Source organism: Haliotis cracherodii, unplaced genomic scaffold (genome assembly GCF_022045235.1).
Source record: "Haliotis cracherodii isolate W230 unplaced genomic scaffold, xgHalCrac1.p SCAF_14, whole genome shotgun sequence".
In the NCBI taxonomy this organism is placed as follows: Eukaryota; Metazoa; Mollusca; class Gastropoda; order Lepetellida; family Haliotidae; genus Haliotis; species Haliotis cracherodii.
In genome coordinates this window covers 21783463-21808702 of record NW_027266269.1, presented here as the reverse complement: position 1 = coordinate 21808702, position 25240 = coordinate 21783463, and the positions used below count along the sequence as shown (strand labels likewise).

The 25240-nt window shown below is 40.4% G+C and overlaps 1 protein-coding gene across 1 annotated transcript; it reads right to left on the bottom strand.

Moving 5' to 3' along the window:
* Positions 1-575: 575 nt before the first annotated feature.
* LOC139461085 (thiosulfate transporter TsuA-like) lies at positions 576-23294 on the bottom strand. Its single transcript, XM_071242613.1, has 10 exons — positions 22129-23294; positions 14089-14172; positions 12196-12353; positions 11768-11816; positions 10876-10978; positions 9728-9842; positions 8502-8562; positions 5075-5244; positions 2469-2620; positions 576-1426 (listed from the first exon to the last, which is right to left on the bottom strand). Exons 1-10 carry the CDS (start codon positions 22298-22300, stop codon positions 1276-1278), a joined length of 1215 nt encoding a protein of 404 aa, XP_071098714.1. The 5' UTR covers positions 22301-23294; the 3' UTR covers positions 576-1275.
* Between the last annotated feature and the right edge of the window lie 1946 nt (positions 23295-25240).

Genomic DNA, 25240 nt, shown 5'->3' with positions numbered 1-25240 from the left:
AACGTTGCAGAAATGAGGTACAGAATGTAACGTTATAAATATGATGTACAGGATGTAACGTTGCAGAAATGAGGTACAGAATGTAACGTTGCAGAAATGAGGTACAGAATGTAACGTTATAAATATGATGTACAGGATGTAACATTGCAGAAATGAGGTACAGAATGTAACGTTGCAGAAATGAAGTACAGGATGTGACGTTACAAATATGATGACCAGGATGTACAGGATGTAACGTTGCAGAAATGAAGTACAGGATGTAACGTTGCAGAAATGAAGTACAGGATGTGACGATACAAATATGATGTACAGGATGTAACGTTACAGAAATGAAGTACATGATGCAACGTTGCAGAAATGAAGTACAGGATGTGACTTTTTAAATATGATGTACAGGATGTAACGTTGCAGAAATGAAGTAAAAGGATGTGACGTTACAAATATGATGTACAGGATGCAAAGTTGCAGAAATGAAGTAAACGGATGTGACGATACAAATATGATGTACAGGATGTAACTTTGCAGAAATGAAGTAAAGGATTACACAAACTTTGTTGTCCCAAACTGTTGAACATCGATGGATGAGTGAACTGGGTGTACCATCGCCTTTATTTCAGTAGCATATACTGGTGGTGTACAATTTTTTTTTTCAGTTTATACATAATTATACTGATGAAACTGAATAAGAGAACACTTAGTTTTTAGACACAGTAAAATATGCTTTCATAGGTGTCAACCAAATATCGTTAGAAACAATGCATAAAAACACATGCCAAAATTTAAATCATTTGTATGACGCTATTTCAAATGTACTGTGTGTAAACCTTATGTCCTTATAGTTTTCATTGTTTCCTTATTTTCTTTTCATCAGTAAATTACTCGGGGCGAACCTAGGATTCGAAACAACGATCAAAGGTTCCTGGACCCCCTAAGGGACGCAGCTCTGCACAGTGGATTATGGCGTACAAGACGACTGAGCCACCGAAGTCTTTTAAGAACAAGTAAGAACAATGCACATTGGTCCACACTGATGCACAACACGTCCTTTCTATTCTATTCCACTCTCAATAAAATGTAGCATCATATTCCGTTCCGTCACCATTGTCAACATACATTTTATTATCAAGATCACTCAAATACTGTGGATGTCTCAATACATCCGATATTTTCAGTTCTGTTACAGGGTCTGATCTGAACACTGGCACCACACATTGCAGGATATCGACTAGACATAGACACCAGGCGGTCGAGATCAGCATTGGCATCACCTCCTGTTCACAAGTTCAGTGTAGTCCATACGTAACGGTCCAATGAACCATTCACTGCTCTCATGATGAAAGCTGTTGCTATAGCCCCGCCAAACATGAACGGCACTGCTATGAAACTCAGCCAGGCGAGCATACCCATTCCTGATAGACCGTGGCCACTGAAAAATATAAAAAATATATAAAATATCTTATGTGTTTTGGCTTGTCTTTTTTATGTCTAAAGCTTCACTCAGCAATATTCCAGCTAATTGATGGCAGCCTGGGCCCTGTTCCACAAAGCGATCTCATAGCTGAAACGATCGTTACTCTCATACATAAATTTATATTAGCATTGACTTAAGACAATCGTTGGGCTAAAATCGCTTTGTGGAACGAGGCTCTAAAACTAGACAAACCAGTGACTGATATTATGAGCAACGCCACACGACACGCAGTCAATCAAACCTTACTACCTGATGCACTATAGTGCCTCATACGACAAGCATAGATTGCTAGGGACTTATTTGCTAACCGGAAAACACCAAGTAACTTTGCCTTGCTTTAACATGAGTAATCTTCTTTTAGCCACTGTCCAATTTATCGCTTCCATCCAACAGTATTTTATCATAATGACAATACATCTCTGCTGAAAGCAAAGTCCAATGTTTATACCGTCTATTTCATTAACGTGTTTTGGAAACACCATCAAATGGTGATGGTACTAGATGTTCGGGAAAAGATGTGCGTGTCCTGCCCCAACGGTGGCGACCGGCAAAAACACATGCAAAGGCAAGTAAAATAACCTTATTTTTAAAACAATTGTGAGGTGCATTTTAGATAGAGAAATATAACGTTTCGTTATGGGTTTTTGTGTGATGAAATATGATATGTATCTGAAAATCGAGAATCAATACTTCACTCGAGTGAAATGTCACTATATGTCGGAAAAATTCCATTGTGTTTTATTTACACCTTTGTTTTCAGACAGATATCAGTAAACAAATACATTAAGAAATGAACATTTGGGCTTTCTTGTCCAGTGACATATTTACCTCATCTCTTGATATAAAAAAAGAGTTGCGCCACTCATGGAAAAATCAATTTTACGATGTCAGTCAAGCAGGAGGATGAATTTGGTATAACGCCGCTTCGAAATATATTTCAGTTTTGTGGCGGCCAGACGACAAGAAAAGAACACCGTGAAAATATGTCTCGCCTTACCTTGTACACCCGGCAGCTAGCCTCGCCCCCAGTAGCATCAACATTCCACCAAAGAAGCCTTCCAGTACCCCGACACCCTGGATCGAGGCTAATGAGTGTGACGTCACCGCTGACACAAGTCCACCAATGATAGCACAGCATACGTAGATCACCTAACGAACGTAAACGATTTAATATAAAGTTTTTACGGTTTCAATTCGTTGTGATTTCGGGTTAGAATAAATAGGTCCCAACCTTTGCTGTCGTAAGAGGCGACTACCGTATTCGACGTAATAAGCGCCCCGCTCTAATAAGCGCCCACGGCGATATTTGTTGATATATTGTATAGTGAACAAGCCCAATTTGCATCCCTTCCGACTGATCAATGTATACAAGACTTATTAATTCGGTATAATACGCACACGTGTGTTATATGCACCCTTATTTATGGGCAATTAAATTCTGGAAACATATATCTGTCGTACATAAACATTTCAGGCTGTCAGCATAAACCACGAAATGTATCTTTCAACTATGTTTTTTTCCACCAAAATAATATTCTAATAAGAGCCCCCTATTTCTAATTTTGAGAGCTCGCTGGGCGCTTATTACGTCGAATACGGTAAATTGATTGGATGGTAGAAATTCAAAATGAAACGAAGTAAAGAAAGAACCACTCAGGCACTACATTATATAACGAGTTCATTTTCTAACGAAAGGCTTACCAATGGATTAAATACTTTCTAACGTGGTTCACATGACGGTCATATTGAAACTCGATGGGAAATGCAAGCTGTCATCATTGGTAGGAACCTGTTTTTCAAATTCCAGGTTCATGTAAACAGATGACCTCGTGTCTCTGATCAGCATTCAGCACGGTACTCTACTGTGTCTTAACTCTATCATTACCCGCAAGTGGACATCCTGATCGTTTTATTGGTATATTGTCAGTCAGCTCTTTGTTATAACACCAACCCTCATTACTTTACTTTCTGAGTATTTAACTGGGTGCCGTTGTACGGCACCCAGGCTTCTATCCGCTTAATTCTGTTGGCTTCCAAGTTATATGGTTATTTTCGTACATTAAACCTACTTCTGTAGAACAGAGCAGCTTTTTTATTCTAAAACATCACACACAGTGACACAAAGAACATACATCGTTACAACATATATAACCACATAACACATACAAGTCAAAATAAACACAGACACTTTTTTATATGGTTTGAGAGTTTAACTAGCAGGGGGACATGATCACTTTGAATTAGATTGATACGTGTTTCAGCTGTGGGATTGGTACAAAAATATTTTGGTAAAAGGGCTTTTCGTTGATTAATTAGTGATGGGCGTACAAGTAGGAAATGGTATTCATTACACACTGTTAAATTACACAGACTACATTTTCTGTTTTACTGTTTTATTTTTACACCATCGTCCGGTCTCAAAAGGGAGTCTGTGGTTTGTTGTTCTTATTCTAGTGAGCCAAATACGAAATGTATAGGGTAATTGTCACAAATAGGGTTCTAAGTGAGGTAATTGTTTGAACAATACATAATATTATCCTTTTGATGAACATTCTGCAGATGTGCGCCAGGTCTGTTACAATTGATCAGTATTCTATTAAAACTAATGTTACATTATTTTTAGTCATGCGACACTGGGCACTTCCAACAAATGGCATGCCTGTATCCTGGAGGATGGTTTTAACGTTTTTTAGTAAAGCAAACTTACAACCATCAGTACTATTTGACAAATAATACATAACACAATACATATGGGGTGACCTGTGGTCACAACAAGACATAAGCTTGCCCCAATATGACACTATTCCCAGCTTTACTAAGATTTCAATGGGATATCTATCTAATTATACCATGCAATCTGGGGTAGATTCTTGAACATTTAACATGTAAAAATATGAACCCAATGCCATTATTCAATATTCAACTGAGGATGAATGGGCAAGAAGTTGCCCTGACATGCCGTTACAAACATTACAAAAGCTGTTATACATAAAGGTTTCTTGTCTTGACGTAAACATATGCAAGACTTAAGAACACCTGGCACACTAAACCAAGAAGGCGTTTGGATAATTCTACTGCTTGGTGTTTATCAGTCAATTCGTTAACGTAAAGGCAAAATATAGTAATGGTTAAAACATCGGAAAGGAGAAATGTTAATGTTAACAGCGACTTATACACAATAATATACTGTAACATGAGTTTTGGTCTAAATGCCGGTACTAAATATGTTATGTGAGGTTTGTAAGCAGGAAGTCAATGTGACAGTCTTGCGGTTAAAACAATAACACATTCACATACATTACTGTGATCTGATTCTACAACTTTTAAACATAGTAGTGTCATTCTAATATAAGCATGATCTATTAACTGCATTTTGGATCAGTAACGCACAGGACATGCTCATACGAGGAAAGACTTTTGTGTATTAAGAATAAATTTTCAAATCATAACTCGAAAACCTGGGTTATCCGCAAGCACAGTGGTGAAAGTAGACGGTGCGGGTAAGAATTCTTTCTGGACAATAATCTGGTATCGTCTTAAACGTCATACCGAGTTAATTCAATATGATTTTGTGTTATAATTCACCGAAAATAAATATCCTACCTGCCACCAGTTGCCAATCCCGGTTCGTTTCGCTGCCATATACGGAAGTTTCTTCTGCAGTGTTTTTGACACAACCCACTGTGACGTAATAGTGACATAGCTTGTACTTCCGCCAATAGTGTCGCCCAAGACGAGTACGACTGGCATTTGTAGGACCCCGACGATGATGCCTAAATGTAAACATAATGACTCAATCAAACACAGACACAGACACAGGCACAGGCACACTTTACATGGGAACAACACAGAGCAACAACACTCAGGCACAACATTCACAACAACAACACTCATGCACATAATTCACAACAACAACACTCAGGCACAACATACGCACCAACAACACTCAGGCACAACATACACACCAACAAAACACAGGCACAACATACACAGTCACAACACTCAGGCACAACATACACACCAACAAAACACAGGCACAACATACACAGTCACAACACTCAGGCACAACATACACACCAACAACACTAAGGCACAACATACACACCAACAAAACACAGGCACAACATACACAGTCACAACACTCAGGCACAACATACACACCAACAACACACAGACACAACATACACACTAACAACACTCAGGCACAACATACACACCAACAACACTCAGGCAAAAGATACACACCAACAACACTCAGGCACAACATTCACACCAACAACACTCAGGCACAACATACACACCAACAACACTCAGGCACAACATTCACAGCAACAACACACAGGCACAACATACATACCAACAACACTCAGGCACAACATACACACCAACAGCACTCAGGCAAAAGATACACACCAACAACACTCAGGCACAACATACACACCAACACCACTCAGGCACAACATACACACCAACAACACTCAGGCACAACATTCACAGCAACAACACACAGGCACAACATACATACCAACAACACTCAGGCACAACATACACACCAACAACACTCAGGCACAACATTCACAGCAACAACACACAGGCACAACATACACACCAACAACACTCAGGCACAACATACACACCAACAAAACACAGGCACAACATACACAGTCACAACACTCAGGCACAACATACACAACAACAACACTCAGGCACAACATACACACCAACAACACTCAGGCAAAAGATACACACCAACAACACTCAGGCACAACATACGCACCAACAACACTCAGGCACAACATACACAACAACAACACTCAGGCACAACATACACACCAACAACACTCAGGCAAAAGATACACACCAACAACACTCAGGCACAACATACGCACCAACACCACTCAGGCACAACATACACACCAACAACACTCAGGCACAACATTCACAGCAACAACACACAGGCACAACATACATACCAACAACACTCAGGCACAACATACACACCAACAACACTCAGGCACAACATTCACAGCAACAACACACAGGCACAACATACACACCAACAACACTCAGGCACAACATACACACCAACAAAACACAGGCACAACATACACAGTCACAACACTCAGGCACAACATACACAACAACAACACTCAGGCACAACATACACACCAACAACACTCAGGCACAACATACACACCAACAACACTCAGACACAACATACATACCAACAACACTCAGGCACAAAATACACACCAACAACACTCAGACACAACATTCACAGCAACAACACACAGGCACAACATTCACAGCAACAACACTCAGGCACAACATACACACCAACAACACACAGACACAACATTCGGTACAACAACACACATGCACAACATACACACCAACAACACTCAGGCACAACATTCACAGCAACAACACTCAGGCACAACATACACACTAACAACACACAGACACAACATTCACTACAACAACACACATGCACAACATACACACCAACAACACTCAGGCACAACATTCACAGCAACAACACTCAGGCACAACATTCACAGCAACAACACACAGGCACAACATACACACCAACAACACACAGGCACAACATTCACAGTCACAACACTCAGGCACAATATATGCAGCAACAACACACAGGCACAACATACACACCAACAACACTCAGGCACAACATTCACAGCACCAACAACACACAGGCACAACATACACACCAACAACACACAGGCACAACATACACACCAACAACACTCAGGCACAACATACACACCAACAACACACAGGCACAACATACACAGTCACAACACTCAGGCACAACATACACACCAACGACACACAGACACAACATACACACCAACAACACTCAGGCACAACATACACACCAACAACACACAGACACAACATACACAGTCAAAACACTCAGGCACATCATACACACCAACAACACTCAGGCACATCATACACACCAACAACACACAGGCACAACATACACACCAACAACACTCAGGCACAACATACACACCAACAACACACAGGCACAACATACACACCAACAACACTCAGGCACATCATACACACCAACAACACTCAGGCACAACATACACACCAACAACACTCAGGCACATCATACACACCAACAACACACAGACACAACATACACAGTCAAAACACTCAGGCACATCATACACACCAACAACACTCAGGCACATCATACACACCAACAACACACAGGCACAACATACACACCAACAACACTCAGGCACAACATACACACCAACAACACACAGGCACAACATACACACCAACAACACTCAGGCACATCATACACACCAACAACACACAGGCACAACATACACACCAACAACACTCAGGCACAACATACACACCAACAACACACAGGCACAACATACACACCAACAACACTCAGGCACAACATTCACAGCAACAACAGTCACGCACAACATATACAGCAACAACACACAGCCACAACAATCAGGTACATAATTCACAGCAACAACAGTCACGCACAACATACACAGCAACAACAGTCACGCACAATGGACTCTGCTTTTAGCAGTTATTATTCTTATCATGGAAAGGATTTTGTCGCTTGTATTTCCATTTGTTGTATATGTGTTCTGTGGAGAGATAAAACCTCAAACACTTGAAAACAAGATCAAGTATATTCAATATATGTTGGTTTTTATTTAGTGATTGTTGCCCAGAATAATTTTTCAAGTTTTTTTCTTGAACAAAGTAATACATGTTTTCTTCAAAATAGCCCCTGCAACCGACATCCCCAACTCTCGAGAATATCAAAATAACAAGACACTGTCATTATTGATATTTCCACACGAGAGAAAAGGAGGGCATGTGCGTCATTGATTCTTACCAGTCGCCTCAGACACCACAATTCGTCCCTTAAGCTGACACGCCGTCATATAACTGGAAAACTGGTCAAAGAATCGTGATCTCACGCAGTCACTGACTCCGCTTATATGACTGTTCTCACCTGAGACATACGGAGGCCATGCAATGGTCTTGATGATGTTGTAGGATAACTTTTCCGGCCGCTGCAAATGAAGTAAGGAAATGCATGAATAGTATACTCTCACATTCCCCCCCCCCCCCCCAAAAAAAAAGAAAAAAAAGAAAGCAAACAAACAAACAAACAAACAAACCCAACCAGGCAATACATCGGCGAGGTACACCAGTAATGTGTACCTACACTGTACAGTGAGAAAGTCACCTGGACGTTCTGCATGACGCGCGAACGCTTCAACCACTAGTCCATCCCCGCCGTTCCAACGTTTGTTTGTGTGTTTGTTTGTTTGTATGTTGTTTGACGCCGCACTCAGCAATATTCCAGCTATATGACGGCGGTATGTAAATAATCGAGTCTGTACCAGACAATCCAGTGATTGACACCATGAGCATCGATCCACGCAATTGGGAGTCAGTGAGTGAGTGAGTTGGGTTTTCCAGTATTCCAGTTATATCGCTGCGTGTCAGCTTAATGTGGGAGGAAAGCCCGGAGTGATGAAGGTCTCAGACGTTTACCACTTCGGTGAAACCCACGAGCACGGGTATGGTGCTGACAAACCTAGAAACATAATCGGGGCAAACCGGGATTCGAATTCACAATCATAGGTTTCTGGCGTGCCAAAGTGACGCAACTGGGCCACCCGATAAACAACAAACAAACATCCAAACAATCTTTTGACATTAGAATAACAAGTAAACATGAATCTAATCATCTTTCTTACAGACTCTCAGTACTATATAAATACTGTCACTGACGTGACGAGCGATCGCTTTAACCACAAGGCAATCCCACAGTCCCACATAAAGTGAGTGAGTAAGTATGGTTTTAAGCCGCTTTTAGCAATATTCCAGTAATATCACGGCGGGGGACACCAGAAATGGGTTTTACACACTGTACCCATGTCGGAATCGAACCCGGATCTTCGGCGTGACGAGCAAACGCGTTAACCACTAGGCTATCCGACCGCCCCTCTTAGTACTATATAAATACGTTTAACTGGCAATCTGCGCATTTCGAAAGAGAACTTAATATATAATGTTATACATAGACACGTTAGTGAAATACTTGTTTCGTCGCGAGTATTTGCCAAACTGACGCCCTCATTCAGTGCACTAGACAGTTTATGTAATATACTAGTATTTCTTTCTGAATGTGGAAAGGAAAGTAAACGAAGTGCTGTACAATCTCCTTACTTTTACATCTTGTTGGTACGGAATGTAGAACTCCAGTAGAAACACCACGACTCCAAGCATCACCGCCATGGGAAGGGCGAACATGATGTACGGCTTGTTGAGTTTCGTGTGTATTCTGGAACAATGAGTGGAGGATTGCTGTACTTGGCGCCGTATAAATAACCGTGCAGTGTTAAGGTTGGTTGGTTGGATTTGTTGTCGTTTAAGGCCGCACTCAGCAATATTCCAACTTTAAGACGGCGGTCTGTAAATAATCGAGTCTCGACCAGACAATCCAGTGATTGATATCATGAGCATCGCAATTGGGATGGATGACATGCATCAACCAAGTCATCAAGACTGACCACCTGATGCCGTAAGCCGCCTTTTACGGCAAACATTGGTTGCTGAAGACCTATTCTTCCCCGGATCTTCACGGGTGCAGTGTTTGGGACTGAGATGTTTACAAATGAAACCTGTTATGGTTAGTTGGTTGGTGTGTAACGCCTAACTATGGTATTCAAACCTACCATCATCTGGTGTTAGTGTAGCGGCCATAACATTTCCTAGTCCCGTGATGGGATTCGAACCACAGACCTTCTGATCCGGTGGTGGAAATTTTATGAATGGATCACTGAAAATCAGTGACGCCATCAAGTGTTCGCGAAAAGGGTAAACATGTCCTGCTCTGTCGTCAGCACACGCCACTCGCACAAATTGCATGAAACAATAGGTTTTGGTTTGTTAAAATGTTACTACATGTTACTACATGTTACTACATGTTACTACAAATACATAGAATACATGTAAACTGCCGGGCAAAGGAAAGTTTAAACTTGAAAACTGAATTTATCCAAATAATCACTAACGTTATCAAAACGTTACTAGGCTGAAAACAGTATCGTTTGTTTCAGTTTAGCAACCTTCAAACATTGGTGTTTACAGTAAAATACGTTTATAACGAACACGCTTATAACGAATTGACGGATATTACGAACTGAACTTACCCCGGCCATTTGCTGTATAGATGTTGTATATATGCTTATAACGAACTACAGTTATAACGAACTAAAATCAGTGGTCCATTTTAGTTCGTTATAACCGTAGTTTTCTGTACTTTATTCATGATCATTTTCTTCTTTTGTTGAGCATACATCACAAAAACTCACTGATGAAATTTAAAGGGATTGTTCGGTCTGGTGATCCTGGTGACGGTTGTTGCAACAAGACCATACAGCAACGCCCCTATTAAAGCTCCAAGTAGTGTGAAGACTGAAATAATATTGACATGTAGACAATACCTTACACAAATCACAAACGCTGATTTGCCGACAGGTAGCGAAGGGAATCAAAGGATGATGGGTCTCAAGTCGCAGGACCCCGTGATAGCGTCAGGGAATGTGAAGTGAGTGAATGTGAAATGGGAATAACGACATTTGGAACAGCATTTCAGATCACACCTGCATCCCTAATTTTGATTTGTACAAATAAAAAAACACAGAACACAAATGTGCTTTTCGATACTGCTCCTTTTGCCGCTCAGAAACAATAGTGTGTATAATATATCAACAACAATAAAATGACGCGGCTGTATTTTTTGAAAGTCGGAAGTCTCCGATCATGTTTGTTTTTGAGATCAAGTATGCTTGTTTGATACTTCGATCACTCCTCCCGAGATTTTAGAAGCCTCGACACTGATTGGCTGATTATAAAGTTTACCCCGCGCGACCTCTAATGGGCGTGTCCAGATATAGGCACGATAGCGGAGGAAAAGGTCAAATTGTAATGCGATTGGCATAAAACAACGAAAATTATTACAAAGGTAAATAGCAGGCAGAGAGGGTATTCGCTAATCTGTCTCACTAACATTGTTCCAAATGCTTTCACTTTTCAGAATAGACTGTGTTTAGAATAATCCGAAGTGAAATCCACAAGCACGGATACAGTGCAGACAAGGATCGGACAATAAGATCGTTAGGATAACCCTGGCTGGAACTTGTAGCTGAGGATGGTGATGCTCTGGAAGAAGTAATCTGGTATTGACATTCTACAAATACTCACTGGCGTTAGGAACCCAGGCTCCCACTTGAATTAGCACCATCCCAGGACACTGAAATATTAACAGGCACTACATACAAAACATTACGTTACAGATCAGGCATAGCATATATGTAAGGCACACCACAATCACCAGCACAATAGTAGTCCACAATATTCCAGAGCTATCATGGCGCATTGCAAGTAATCGAGTTCTAGCCCGAAATGTTCACAATATCAATTACTGGATTGTTTGGTTCATGATCATGTGATTATATATTAGGTTGTAAACTCCCCAGGGAGCTGAGAATGAAAATCGAGTGCACACGGATTCAATGAATAATTGTGAATGCACCTTGTGTATGGAGGGGAGCGCAATATAGGTACGCACATTATTTAATTTATTATGACTTAGAGGGAGGTGTTACTGTCAGCGCACATCTATCACTCACCGCTCCTCCTAGTGTCATCCCAGCGCCCAAAATGAGCGGACCTACGGAACTGGTCAGCAGACCCTTGTCTGCGAAGCACTGGACAAACTCCGAGCTGGCCTGTTCAAACCTGTACTTCGTGTGGGGAACAACGGAGAGTATAGCCAGGAACAGCTGCCCTGGAACAGGAAGAGACTGACACTCACCAACTCACCATATACCAGTACATAATTCTGATGTATTCACCATCACCTTCACCACAACTACAATGTATTCACCAAATTCATCACTCTCACCATTAATCCAATGTATTCACAAAACTCTTCACTCTCCCCTTACATGCCAAGTGTTCACCAAAATTGATCATTTAAATCACAAATACAATGGTTTCACTAAACGCATCACACTTACCAAAAACAACATGTATTCACCAAATTCATTCCTCTCTTCAGAAAAACAAATTATTCACAACACTAATCTCACACAAATGCAAAATATTCACCACACTACTCACATCACAAATATCAAGTATTCATTACACTAATCTTATCACAAATACAAAATATTCACCACACTCCTCACATCACAAATATCAAGTATTCATAACACTAATCTTATCACAAATGCAAAATATTCACCACACTACCCTCATCACAAATACAAAATATTCACAACACTAATCTTATCACAAATACAAAATATTCACCACAATACTCTAATCACAAATACAAAATATTCACAACGCTTCTCTCTTCACAAATACAAAATATTCACAACACTAATCTTATCACAAATACAAAATATTCACCACACTACTCTAATCACAAATACAAAATATTCACAACGCTTCTCTCTTCACAAATATAAACTATTCACTACACTAATCCTATCACAAATACAAAATATTCCCCACACTTCTCTCATCACAAATACAAAGTATTCACAACACTAATCTTATCACAAATACAAAATATTCACCACACTTCCCTTATCACAAATATAGAATATTCACAACACTACTCTCATCACAAATATAAAGTATTCACAACACTAATCTTATCACAAATACAAAATATTCAACCACACTACCCTCATCACAAATACAAAGTATTCACAACACTAATCTAATCATAAATAAACACTATTCACTACACTAATCTTATCACAAATACAAAATATTCCCCACACTTCTCTCATCACAAATACAAAGTATTCACAACACTAATCTTATCACAAATACAAAATATTCACCACACTTCCCTTATCACAAATAGAGAAAATTCACATGATACATGCCGAACGGATACCACAAGAAGCAGGCCCACACGGTGCCTCTTATGTGTTGAGGGGTCTGATTACAATGACATTTATGTACTGAAACATACCCTATACACGTTGCGCATATATTTGGCATATATTTGGTCTACCGGCTTGATAAACTTTTACTCTATAAATCGTCTCTTTAATTATATGAATTAATTGCATGACGGGATATGATTCCATCGAAACGTTTCTACATAAATGGCATTTTCAGATGGGTTAATAATCATAGCGGCCGTGTTTGATCATGTAAATGGAACCGGTGTCTTCTGACTACCAAACTATCCCAATTCCCTTTCCATTCTAGTCTACCGCGGACCAACTCACTCACTCTACCAATGACCAATTCACTCACTCTACCAATGACCAACTCATTCCCTCTACCAATGACCAACTCACTCGCTCCACCAATGACCAACTCACTCGCTCTACCAATGACCAACTCACTCGCTCTACAAACTTACCAACTCACTCGCTCCACCAATGACAAATTCACTCACTCTACCAATGACCAACTCACTCACTCTACCAATGACCAACTCACTCACGCTACCAGTGACAGAGGATCGGGTGCCGAGAGGACAAGTGTCCTACCTGATGCCACGGCAGCGAGAAACATCTTCAGCATGATCCATTTTTCAAATACCATCTGAAGTCGGATAGACTCAGGCTCGAACACTGCAACATTAACAGTCTAGTTTAATATCCTTTAGCTTTCTTCACACTATACAACAGCACACTGCTCATCTATAACCATGTGCTTATGGCGGTTAAACTGACATATTGTCAACAAACATGACCGTTGCTTTGATTGAACTTACGTTGTGGTAAAGGTTTTTAGTTGTTTAACGCCGCACTCGGCACTATTACAGCTACGGCCTGTAAATAATCAAGTCTGGACCCGAAAATCTAGTGATCGATATTATGAGCAACGACCTACGTTGTCTGGGTACAATGATACGCTATCAACCAAGTGACCGAGTCTGAGCACCTGATACATTTGATCGCCCTTACGACCTGCATTAATTCTGACCCGGAATATCCACGGAGGATGCAAACGGTAGCAGACTGCCATCTGTAGTGAAGTTGTTCCACTGGTAATGATGACAGATATATGCTGTTGAAAATCTGATATAAATTGTTTGTTGTTGTTTAACGCTGCACTCAGTGATATTCCAGCTATATGACGGCGGTGTGTAAATAATATAGTTTGGGCCAGACAATCCGGTGATTGACATCATGAGCATCGATCTACGCAGTTGGGATACGATGACATGCATCAACCAAGACAGTGAGACTGATAACCCGATCCGTTCGTCGCCTCTTACGACAAGCCCGTAAAGATCCGGGTGAGAATAGGTCTTCAGCATCTCATACTTGCCGTAAAAGGCAACTATACTTGTCGCTTACCAGACCTATTTACTCGTTCCATAAGGGGAACTCATTTAGATTTATATATATACACTATGCATAGTAGTATCGATATGTAATACTCATTGTCAATATTTCACACACTTTGACCATTGTTAGCATTTTTTGATATGCTATATCGAACATTATCAATATGTTTATACTTTATGTCCCGCAATATAAATATGTCATACTCCTTCTCCCATGTAACTATTTCACATTCATCTCCAGCATTGTCAATAGTCCATACTCTATGCCTGACATTATACATTTGTCATACTCCTTGTCCCATCTAACTATTTCACATTCATCTCGAGCATTATCAATAGTCCATACTCTATGTCTGACATTATACATTTGTCATACTCCTTGTCCCATGTTACTATTTCACATTCATCTCAAGCATTGTGAATAGTCCATACTCTGTGCCTGACATTATACATTTGTCATACTCCTTGTCCCTTATAACTATTTCATACTCTATCTCCAGCATTGTCAATAGTCCATACTCTATGCCTGACATTATACATTTGTCATACTCCTTGTCCCTTATAACTATTTCATACTCTATCTCCAGCATTGTCACTAGTCCATACTCTATGCCTGACATTATACATTTGTCATACTCCTTGTCCCATGTAACTATTTCATATTCATCTCCAGCATTGTCAATAGTCCATACTCTATGCCTGACATTATACATTTGTCATACTCCTTGTCCCATGTAACTATTTCATATTCATCTCCAGCATTGTCAATAGTCCATACTCTATGCCTGACATTATACATTTGTCATACTCCTTGTCCCATGTAACTATTTCATACTCTATCTCCAGCATTGTCACTAGTCCATACTCTATGCCTGACATTATACATTTGTCATACTCCTTGTCCCATGTAACTATTTCATATTCATCTCCAGCATTGTCAATAGTCCATACTCTATGCCTGACATTATACATTTGTCATACTCCTTGTCCCATGTAACTATTTCATATTCATCTCCAGCATTGCCAATAGTCCATACTCTGTGCCTGACATTATACATTTGTCATACTCCTTGTCCCTTATAACTATTTCATACTCTATCTCCAGCTTTATCACTAGTCCATACTCTATGCCTGACATTATACATTTGTCATACTCCTTGTCCCTTATAACTATTTCACATTCATCTCCAGCATTGTCAATAGTCCATACTCTATGCCTGACATTATACATTTGTCATACTCCTTGTCCCTTATATCTTTATCACATTCTTTCTCCAGCATGTCAATAGTCCATACTCTATGTATTTGTCGTTTCACTGTCCGATCACTGTCTTATCTCTGTCGGTTTGCATTCGGGAGAATCGGGACACTGTCGGGACAGATTCGGTCGTTCTTTTGCCATGCGGAAGATACAAATCGGATCAGATTCGGATTGAGAACTGGAGAATCGGGACAAAATCCGTCTGTAAACGGCTGAATCGGGACGCTTCCTGAACAATATCTGATTGTTGTTGTGATAAGATAAATTATTTTACGAATTTTGTGAATTTCCCGCCACGAATCACAGGATCTCGATCAGACTTTTGACAAATTTTAATCGGGAATGGTCCTATCAAGGACGGCAGTAAAATTCCTGAATGTGTGACTGAGGCCTTAAAATAGTTATTTCCCTTGGAGGACATGTAAGACAACATGATAGTTAAAGCCACTATTTAATAACCTCGTCCAAAACTTCCGGGCCAAATTCATGTTTAATGATGGCTTAATATGAAACAAACAAGAAAAATAATGGTTTCTATGGTGATGTATTTGATACGAGCATCACAGTTGTGTTTGGACCTTGAAGTTTCGGCGATTGTTTTCAGCCGAGAAACATCTTGATAATTTTTGTATTATGTTTGGCCAAATCATTTTCCCAGGATACTTGTGAAAACCTAGTTGTCTTAAATATTGTTCATCATCGGAGGTTTTAATATTTTCTAGGGTGGATAAAATACTGCCGATGTGACTTTTGATGTTAAACCAATTTTATATTGTCTGTTTAATATTGCATGTTCTTCTTTTGGAATTTCATTAAGCGGCATTTCGGATTGATGCAAGAATTAAAAGGAAGTCGAATATAAAAATGAAATTGCAATCTAATCCGATCTTGTTTTCATCTGTTTACACCACATGGGAACACCTAGCTCTAGCATCATCTCGGACTCCTCGCCTAGCGTTATTAATGTGTCATACTCTATCCGCAGCATTGTCAATGTGGCATACTTTACATCCACCATTTAAGCAAAGCAGTTTACATTCCTTACACGCCCCGCTAGGCATTACAATCATCTGAAGCGCATATAACCCTTCATGGCGGATAATCAATAATTAATGACTGTTAAACTCGCCATTTTGATATACATGCTCAGCCAAGCGGAGGGAGATACTAGTCATTACAGCGCCTATGTATATTGGTAAGTATAGGGCTGCTCTTTTATAACAACTCGAGAGAAGAGGGCCAGCCTATTTCTCATGCATACGTTTTTAGTATTGAGTCAATTATATGATCGTTTCTACAATTAACACCGTGCGTTTAAAATATGGTTTATATACTGTTGCAGTCCTATTATTGTCCTCGGGAATTCTGAGTATGAGACAACGATTGCTTGACGTGTTCATCAGGTGACTGGTTCTAAGTTTAACTGGGAATCTCATAAATATAAACTAATTGGCAGGTTAACCAGAGAGGAACGTTCTTGGGGGCCCTTATCAACCTTTCTAGTGAAACTCGTTTCGACAGGCGAAGTGTTCCATGGGCTACATACCCTGCGCACGCACCATGACCAGCTTCAGTTGTTTGTTTTGTTTTGTGTGTTTGTTGTTTAACGCTGCACTCAACAATATTCCAGCTACATGACAGCGGACTGTAAATAATCGAAGCTGGGCCAGGCAATCCATTGATTGACATCATGAGCATCGATCTATGTAAACGGGATACGGTGATATGCATCAACCAAGTCAGCGATGCCCGTTAGTCGCCTCTTGCGACAAGCATGGGTTGCTGAAGACCCGTTCTAACCCGGATCTTCACAGTGTCGACCACTTGAAGAGAAATTCGATACGTCCTCGTTTCACGGGGTAAATTAGACAGTCTTAGAATACTGACTATGATCGGACATATGTGATAGTTAACGGTGTTTACATAAAACGTAGGGCCGTAGACTAACATTAAGTCTAACATTTAGTCTATGAAATCTCTACAATTATACAAATAATTTTCCCGATGCTGATTTCATAGTGTGGAATAGAGTTAGCAAGAGCTGGCTAGGCTTGCTTTTGTATAATATCTAGATTGTTGTTTTTTCATGAAATATACATATTCCACAGTTAGGGTGCAGGACTAGTAGGACCGGTCCTTTAAGAGAAACACGAGACAATCGTGGAACAGAGGAACCTCGTTAGTCTGGACTCTGATGTTTCCGGACAATTACTGTATTCGTCGTCAACATCAATACAAATTGCCCCGCGGGGATCCAGGCAACCTACGCTGATCGTCAGAGGGGATTAACTGGCCAGGCTTGGTGACTTGGTTGATGGAGTGCATCGTATTTAGAGGTCGTGGAACGTTGCTCATAATATCAATCACTGGAATCTGGTTCAGACTCGATTATTTACAGGCCACCGTCATATCGCTGGAATATTGCTGCGTGCGGCGTTAAACAACAAACAAACAAAAGACGAACCACCGAGTCTATCGTAGCTGCTATTAGCTCGTCTAATGTTGAGGGGCGATCGGGTAGCCTAGCGGTTAAAGCGTTCGCTCGTCACGCCGAAGACCTGGGTTCGAATCCCGACATGGGTTCAATGTGTGAAGCCCATTTCTGGTGTCCCCGCCGTGATATTGCTGGAATATTGCTAAAAGCGGCGTAAAACCAAAACTCACTCACTCACTCACTCGTCTAATGTTGATGTTAAAATCATCATCATTCATTAGACGAACGACAAAAACGAATGAATGAACGAATAGCTGAATGGGGGAAAACATTTGTTGTGTAAGGAGATGCATTCACAAGTACAAGTTCCTCGTCCAGGGTTGTGTGAGCCTCAACAGCATACACGTTAGTTCAAAGTTAGGTCAACATAGGCGGGAGTGTCCTTCACTAGAGACGTGACTCTCTCGCTTTGCGGAATGTACAGCATGAGACGCGACAAGTGTAGTAGGTCAGAGATATGAAACAACCGTACATATTTAGTACTTATCAGAGTCAGTTATGAGTAGCACCGATTTATCGACTAAAGTTAAGAGCAAGGCATAGTCAGTGGTTTGAGCAATAACAGTTTATCACAGTTTGAAACGTCAACACAAATTCATCTTCACAGCGTCAGCTCATTAGATATGAAATATGTGAGTAAGTTAGGTTGAAAGCCGCTTTTAACAGTATTCCAGTTATATCACCGCGTGTCAGCTTAATGTGGGAGGAAAGCCCGAAGTGATGTAGATCTCAGACGTTTACCGCTTCGGGGAAAACCACAAGCACGGGTATGGTGTTGACAAACCTTGAAACATAATCGGGTCGAGCCGGGATTGGAACCCACAATTTCTGGCGTGCCCAAGGGACGCAAGTCTGCACTACGAATAGCGCCTTAGACGACTGGGCTACCCGTGCCCCCATGAAATATGTGAAGCGTAACATGAATATCAATTTAATTTGAGGATGGCACTTATAGTGGGGTGGGGGTAGAGGGTGTCCAGAAGTGTCAGCAATGTTGTTTAACAATAATATTAATGCACGATTTTTAAAACAATAGCAACAAATCGGATATAACATTTGTAATTGTAATGTATTACTTGTGTTCAGCGGGCTATTTAACTTCATAACATTTGGTACCCGTGAAGATCCGGGGTAGGATAGGTCTTCAGCAGCCATGCTTGCAGTAACAGGCGACTATGCTTGTCGTAAGTTAAGAGGCGACTAACGGGATCGGGTGGTCAGGCTCGCTGACTTGGTTGATGCATGTCAACGACCCCAATTGCGTCGATTGATGCTCATGATATCAATCACTGGATCGTCTGGCCAAGACTCGATTATTTACAGACCGCCGTCTTATAGCTGGAATATTGCTGAGTGCTGCGTTAAACAACAAACAAAAATCATAACATTGAGTCTTACTTGTTATAGATATATCTATTTCTGTATAGTTGAAAGCAGTTGGGCATATATACTGTGGGGCAAAGAAAAGTATAAACCTGAAGATTGGAATTGACCACAAAAGTACAAACGTTATCGAAACGTTATTGGGCGAAGAATAAATATTAATTTTTATTAAGAATGACACTGACAGGTGGAGGTGTGTTCCAAAGAGTACAAAATCAACAGCAGCTGTTGTTAAATAATAATATTAGTTCATGGATTTGAAAATAATTTCAATAAAACCTATACAACATTTGTAATGCTGATAAATTACTAGTGTTCAAGAGGCATTACAATGTACGTGGATATATCTGGGTCAGTGTAGTTGAAATCAGGGTATATGTGTAAATGATAATAGTCATCATCCAAGTGGTTTCTGTTGCACAATAAACACAGTCTGTCATGACGCGAGACCTGTGTCCATCTACTCTTCTCAACTCGTCATCTATGATTACATGTTCTGAAGTTTGCCGACGTGGGGGACATAGTAAATAGTCTTTAAGTCTACAATCATATACGACGCGTAACATAAATGCAAATTTAAATTGAGGATAGCGCAAACAGGAGGTGGTGTGTAGCTTTGAGTCTACATATTCTGCTGCTGTTAACCAATAATATTAGGTTTGGTTTTCAAAATAATAGCTGTAAAACCGATACAACTTTCAAATAAATTACAAGTTTTCACGAGGCTTTTTTAATTTAATAACACTTGATCTTACCATATACTTAGCATAGATATATCTAGTTCTGTGTAGTTGAAAGAAGGCGCATAAAAACTGCCGGGCAAAAGAAAGTATACACTTGAAATTTGGTTTGACCGAAAATTTACAAACGTCATCAAAACGATACTAGGCTGAAAACAGTCACCGAAGCACTGCAAACTTAAAGTCCAAAACAAACCTATGATACCCGCAGCAAATACATCACCATCGAGTGACCATTCTTGTTTGATTCGTTTGGGCCATCATCGACAGTTTAAGTAGACCACAACATCATCTTGTGGCAGATATGTAGACAACATGAATTCAAGCCAGATGTCAATGAAACATCATCTCATAGTAGATGGTCAAGACAGTCCTATCTCATAACAGATGTTAATATAACCCCATCGTATATCTGATGGTTATACAGTTTATCTATTTACCATCATCTCAACTTTATACTGTAACAACCAAATCTTACAACATATATTGGTTGGTTGGTTGGTTATTGCACTCATGGGTAGGTGAGTCTGGTTTTGCGCATTTTTCAGCAATATTACGGCGAGGGACTCACACATTGTACCCGTGCGGGAATCGAACTCGACTCTTTGGCGTGACAAGCAAACGCTTTAACCACTAGGCAACCCCACCGCCCCACATTTATTCATGAAAGAAGTTTTGTTTGTTTGTTGTTTAACGGCACACTCAGCAGTATTCAAGCTATATGAAGGCGGTCTGTAAAACATCGAGTCTGGACCAGACAATCCAGTGACTGATATCACGAGCATCGATCTATGCAATTGGGATACGATGACATGCTTCAACCAAGTCAGCGGGCCTGACCACCCGATCCCGTAAGGCGCCTTTTACGACAAGCAAAGTCGCCTCTTACGGCAAGCATGAGTTGCTGAAGACCTATTCTCCCCCGGATCATCACGTGTCTCATGAAAAATGTCAATACAAAAGAATGCCAAGACATATCAATAATTGGGTTTAACGGATATTAGATACTAATTAATGTGGTCACAACTGCGAACTCTCGGCACAATATTATGTTTTGACTGTTTACCTCAGACGGTGATTTGGGTAAGGTAGCAAAATACATGTGAATGGTTGATTTTACAAAAAAATAACCCATTTGTAATCAGGGGTGATTTCCATTTTATCAAAACATATAATAATAGCGTTCTACATCAGCTGTCAATACATGACAGATTAACTATAGTAGTATGAAAGAATCGGGTGTTCTTTAACTTCTTTTAAGTAGTATATTTTCACAATACATCCATTCACCATACTGCATAGTACATGCTATGATTTGACATTTACAAATCAGACAGTCAATAAATTCTATCTTACCCCGAGCTTTCTCAAGTGCGACACCAAACAAAAATCCACAAATTGCTGACACTATGATCTGCAGTAGCACTCTGCTGCTAGAGTTTCTTTCCCTCCCGTCACAGTCCGACTGTCCACATTCCATCTGGTCCGGAGTTACGGATGACGACTTGTTTGGACTTTGGTTTGCCATGGTACCAGCGTGTATTATATCACACAAGAGATCAGAATATATGTATACAGCCTATATATATTAAACCACAAATGAGTTGTGTGTTTACACAGCAAATGCTTATGGGACCATAAACGAGGTCAAGAGTGGTGTATGTATACGACAACCTTGCCTCACACCTTACTCTTTAGATAGTTACTTATAACAGATATCTTCATACGCCATACACGAAGTCAAGATACTGCAGTTCCACAGTCAACACATCTCAATACGCGACCTGGGAAGACTTCCATGCCTTCTTGATGATCATTTTAATGTTAGTCCTCGGTGTGTTGTAAATCATGACTGAACACCCCCTGTGGTTCGTCAACGTTATCGACAGTCACCTTAAATGAACACACTTCAGGTGTCTCTGTTTCTATCAACGTTTCTCACCAATGGGACAGATCCTCTGGGGAACCAGGCACTGCGCACAACGTATCCTTATCAATGTGGATGCTACACTAGATCAGATCATCTGTGTAAACCTTACACCGCATACACCATATCCTTGGCAATGTGGACTTTCTTTAGAATAGATCCTAGGAAATCTCAACGCTGTTCATACAATATCCTAACAAAATGGAATTACCTCAATACATATCCTCTTTGAAAGCACAACACTGCATACACCGTATCCTTGGCAATGCGGATTTTCCACTAGCGTATTTGTTCTATTAATTACATTAAAACTGTTCATTTCATCAATCAAGAAATGCTATCAGCGTTGTGGATATTATCTATATACCGCTACCGGCGATCAGCCGGTCAGCACATCAATGCCTACATCTTCTGTTGACACAAGCACAAGAACACAGCTCCTCTCATCGACTGAGTATCCCATTTGTTCTATCAGCATGAACTGTAAATACCACCCCGTTTATATCTTCACAGCCGCATTCCGTCTGAGGTTTCAGTCACGTCGTCATGAGAGAAATCAGGTTGCGTCAGTGAGCCCGTGTTGATATACTCGTGCCCTGTCAGACGGACAAGGTAACATTCACGCGTTGCCGCCCTTCGCTGTGTTGAAGCCTAGCGTGCTTCATGAAACGGTAGTGCAGTAGAGTCAAACCATCCGTGCATCAACATTTTTTTGGTGAATTAACAAATCTCTCACGTTGACGCTTAAGCTCCGAGTGCACAAATGCCATCGCCAGCACCGGAACGTTGTGCTCTTGGTCATAGCTTGACTCACCCGTGATTAAAGCATTCCTGGGAGTCGGGAGTATTAATTTGAGCTTGGATCGGGCTAACCGCATGATTTACTTAAAATATATTGACATTTTGCTCTGTGACTGAAAGATAACCTTCACTGAACGTTATCAATACTGATGCCCTTGGTGATTTGGGTGAACGACTGTGTACCCAATAACACAGCTGGCTGTAACCCAATTACTGCTGATTATCTGTGGTGAAATATCCATTCATCTATTTATGATTGTTTCTTTGTTTGTTTTCCGCTGCATTAAGCAATATTCCAACTATATGACGGCAGTCTGTAAATTATCGAGTCTGGACTGTGTCGTACAATCAAATGAATGACATTGTGAAAAGCGTCCCATTACCTCGGAGACCCGTGAAGATTCCGGGGTAGAATAGGTCTTCAGCAACCCATTCTTGCCGTAAAAGGCGACTAACGGGATCGGGTGGTCAGGCTCACTGACTTTGTTGATGCCTGTCATCGATCCCAATTGCGTTGATCGATGCTCATGATATCAATCACTGGCCTGTCTGGTCCACACTCGATTATTTACAGACCGCCTTCATATAGCTGGAATATTGCTGAGTGCGGCGTTAAACAACATACAAAGCAATCAACCAAGTCAATGACCACTCAATCCACTGAGGCACTTCTTACGTGAGCGAGTGAGTGAGATGGGTTTAACTCCGCTTTGAACATTATTCGTGTTATATCACCCCTGAGGACCACTACAGGTGGCTTGAGACCTATTCTGACCCCCTCTGTGGCGGTGGGGTAAACTGGTGGTTAAAGCGTTAGCTCGTCACGCCTAATACCGTGACCCGGGTTCGATTCCCCATATGGGTACAATGTGTGAAGCCCATTTCTGGTGTCCCCCGCCGTGATAATGCTGGAATATTCTTAGGTGTCGATTTATAATGGATATTTAACATTCTCGAATGTGAGAATGAATGAATGTTGTTTAACACCACAGTCAACAATATTCCAGTTATATCACAACAGCCTGTGAGTAATTGAGTCTGAACCAGGCACACCAGTGACTGAAAGCATGAGCATCGAGCCATGATATCGGAACACGATGACACGCAATCAGCACTGTCTTCGCGCCAGACCATACCACCATATTTTATGATATACATAAGTTACAGGAGACCAATATTATATAAGTATTCATAATGAGCGGCAGAACTGAACAGATATAACTCACAAGCAATGGCATTGACTAAGCATTCCTTATGGATGGGGTAACTGGATAAGTATTCCTAATTAAGGAGGTAACTAGATTACGTTTTCCTAATTAGGAAGTAACGAGATAAGTATCTCTAATTAAGGAGGCAACTAGATAAGTATTCCTAATTAAGGAGGTAACTAGATAAGTATTCCTGATTAAGGAGGTAACTAAATAAGTATTCATATGGACTGGGTAACTGAATAAGTATTCCTAATGAACGGGGTAACTAAATAAGTATTCCTAGTTAAGAAGGTAACTAAATAAGTATTCTGATGGACTGGGTAACTGAATAAGTATTCCTAATGAACGGGCTAACTGAATAAGTATTCTTAATGAACGGATGTATTAAATAAGTATTCTTAATGAACCGTGTAATTGAATCAATATTTCTAGTGGACGGGTGTATTAATAAGTATTTCTAATAAACGGATTATTAAATAAGTATTCCTAATAAACGCCTGTATTGAATAAGTATTCCTAATAATCAGGT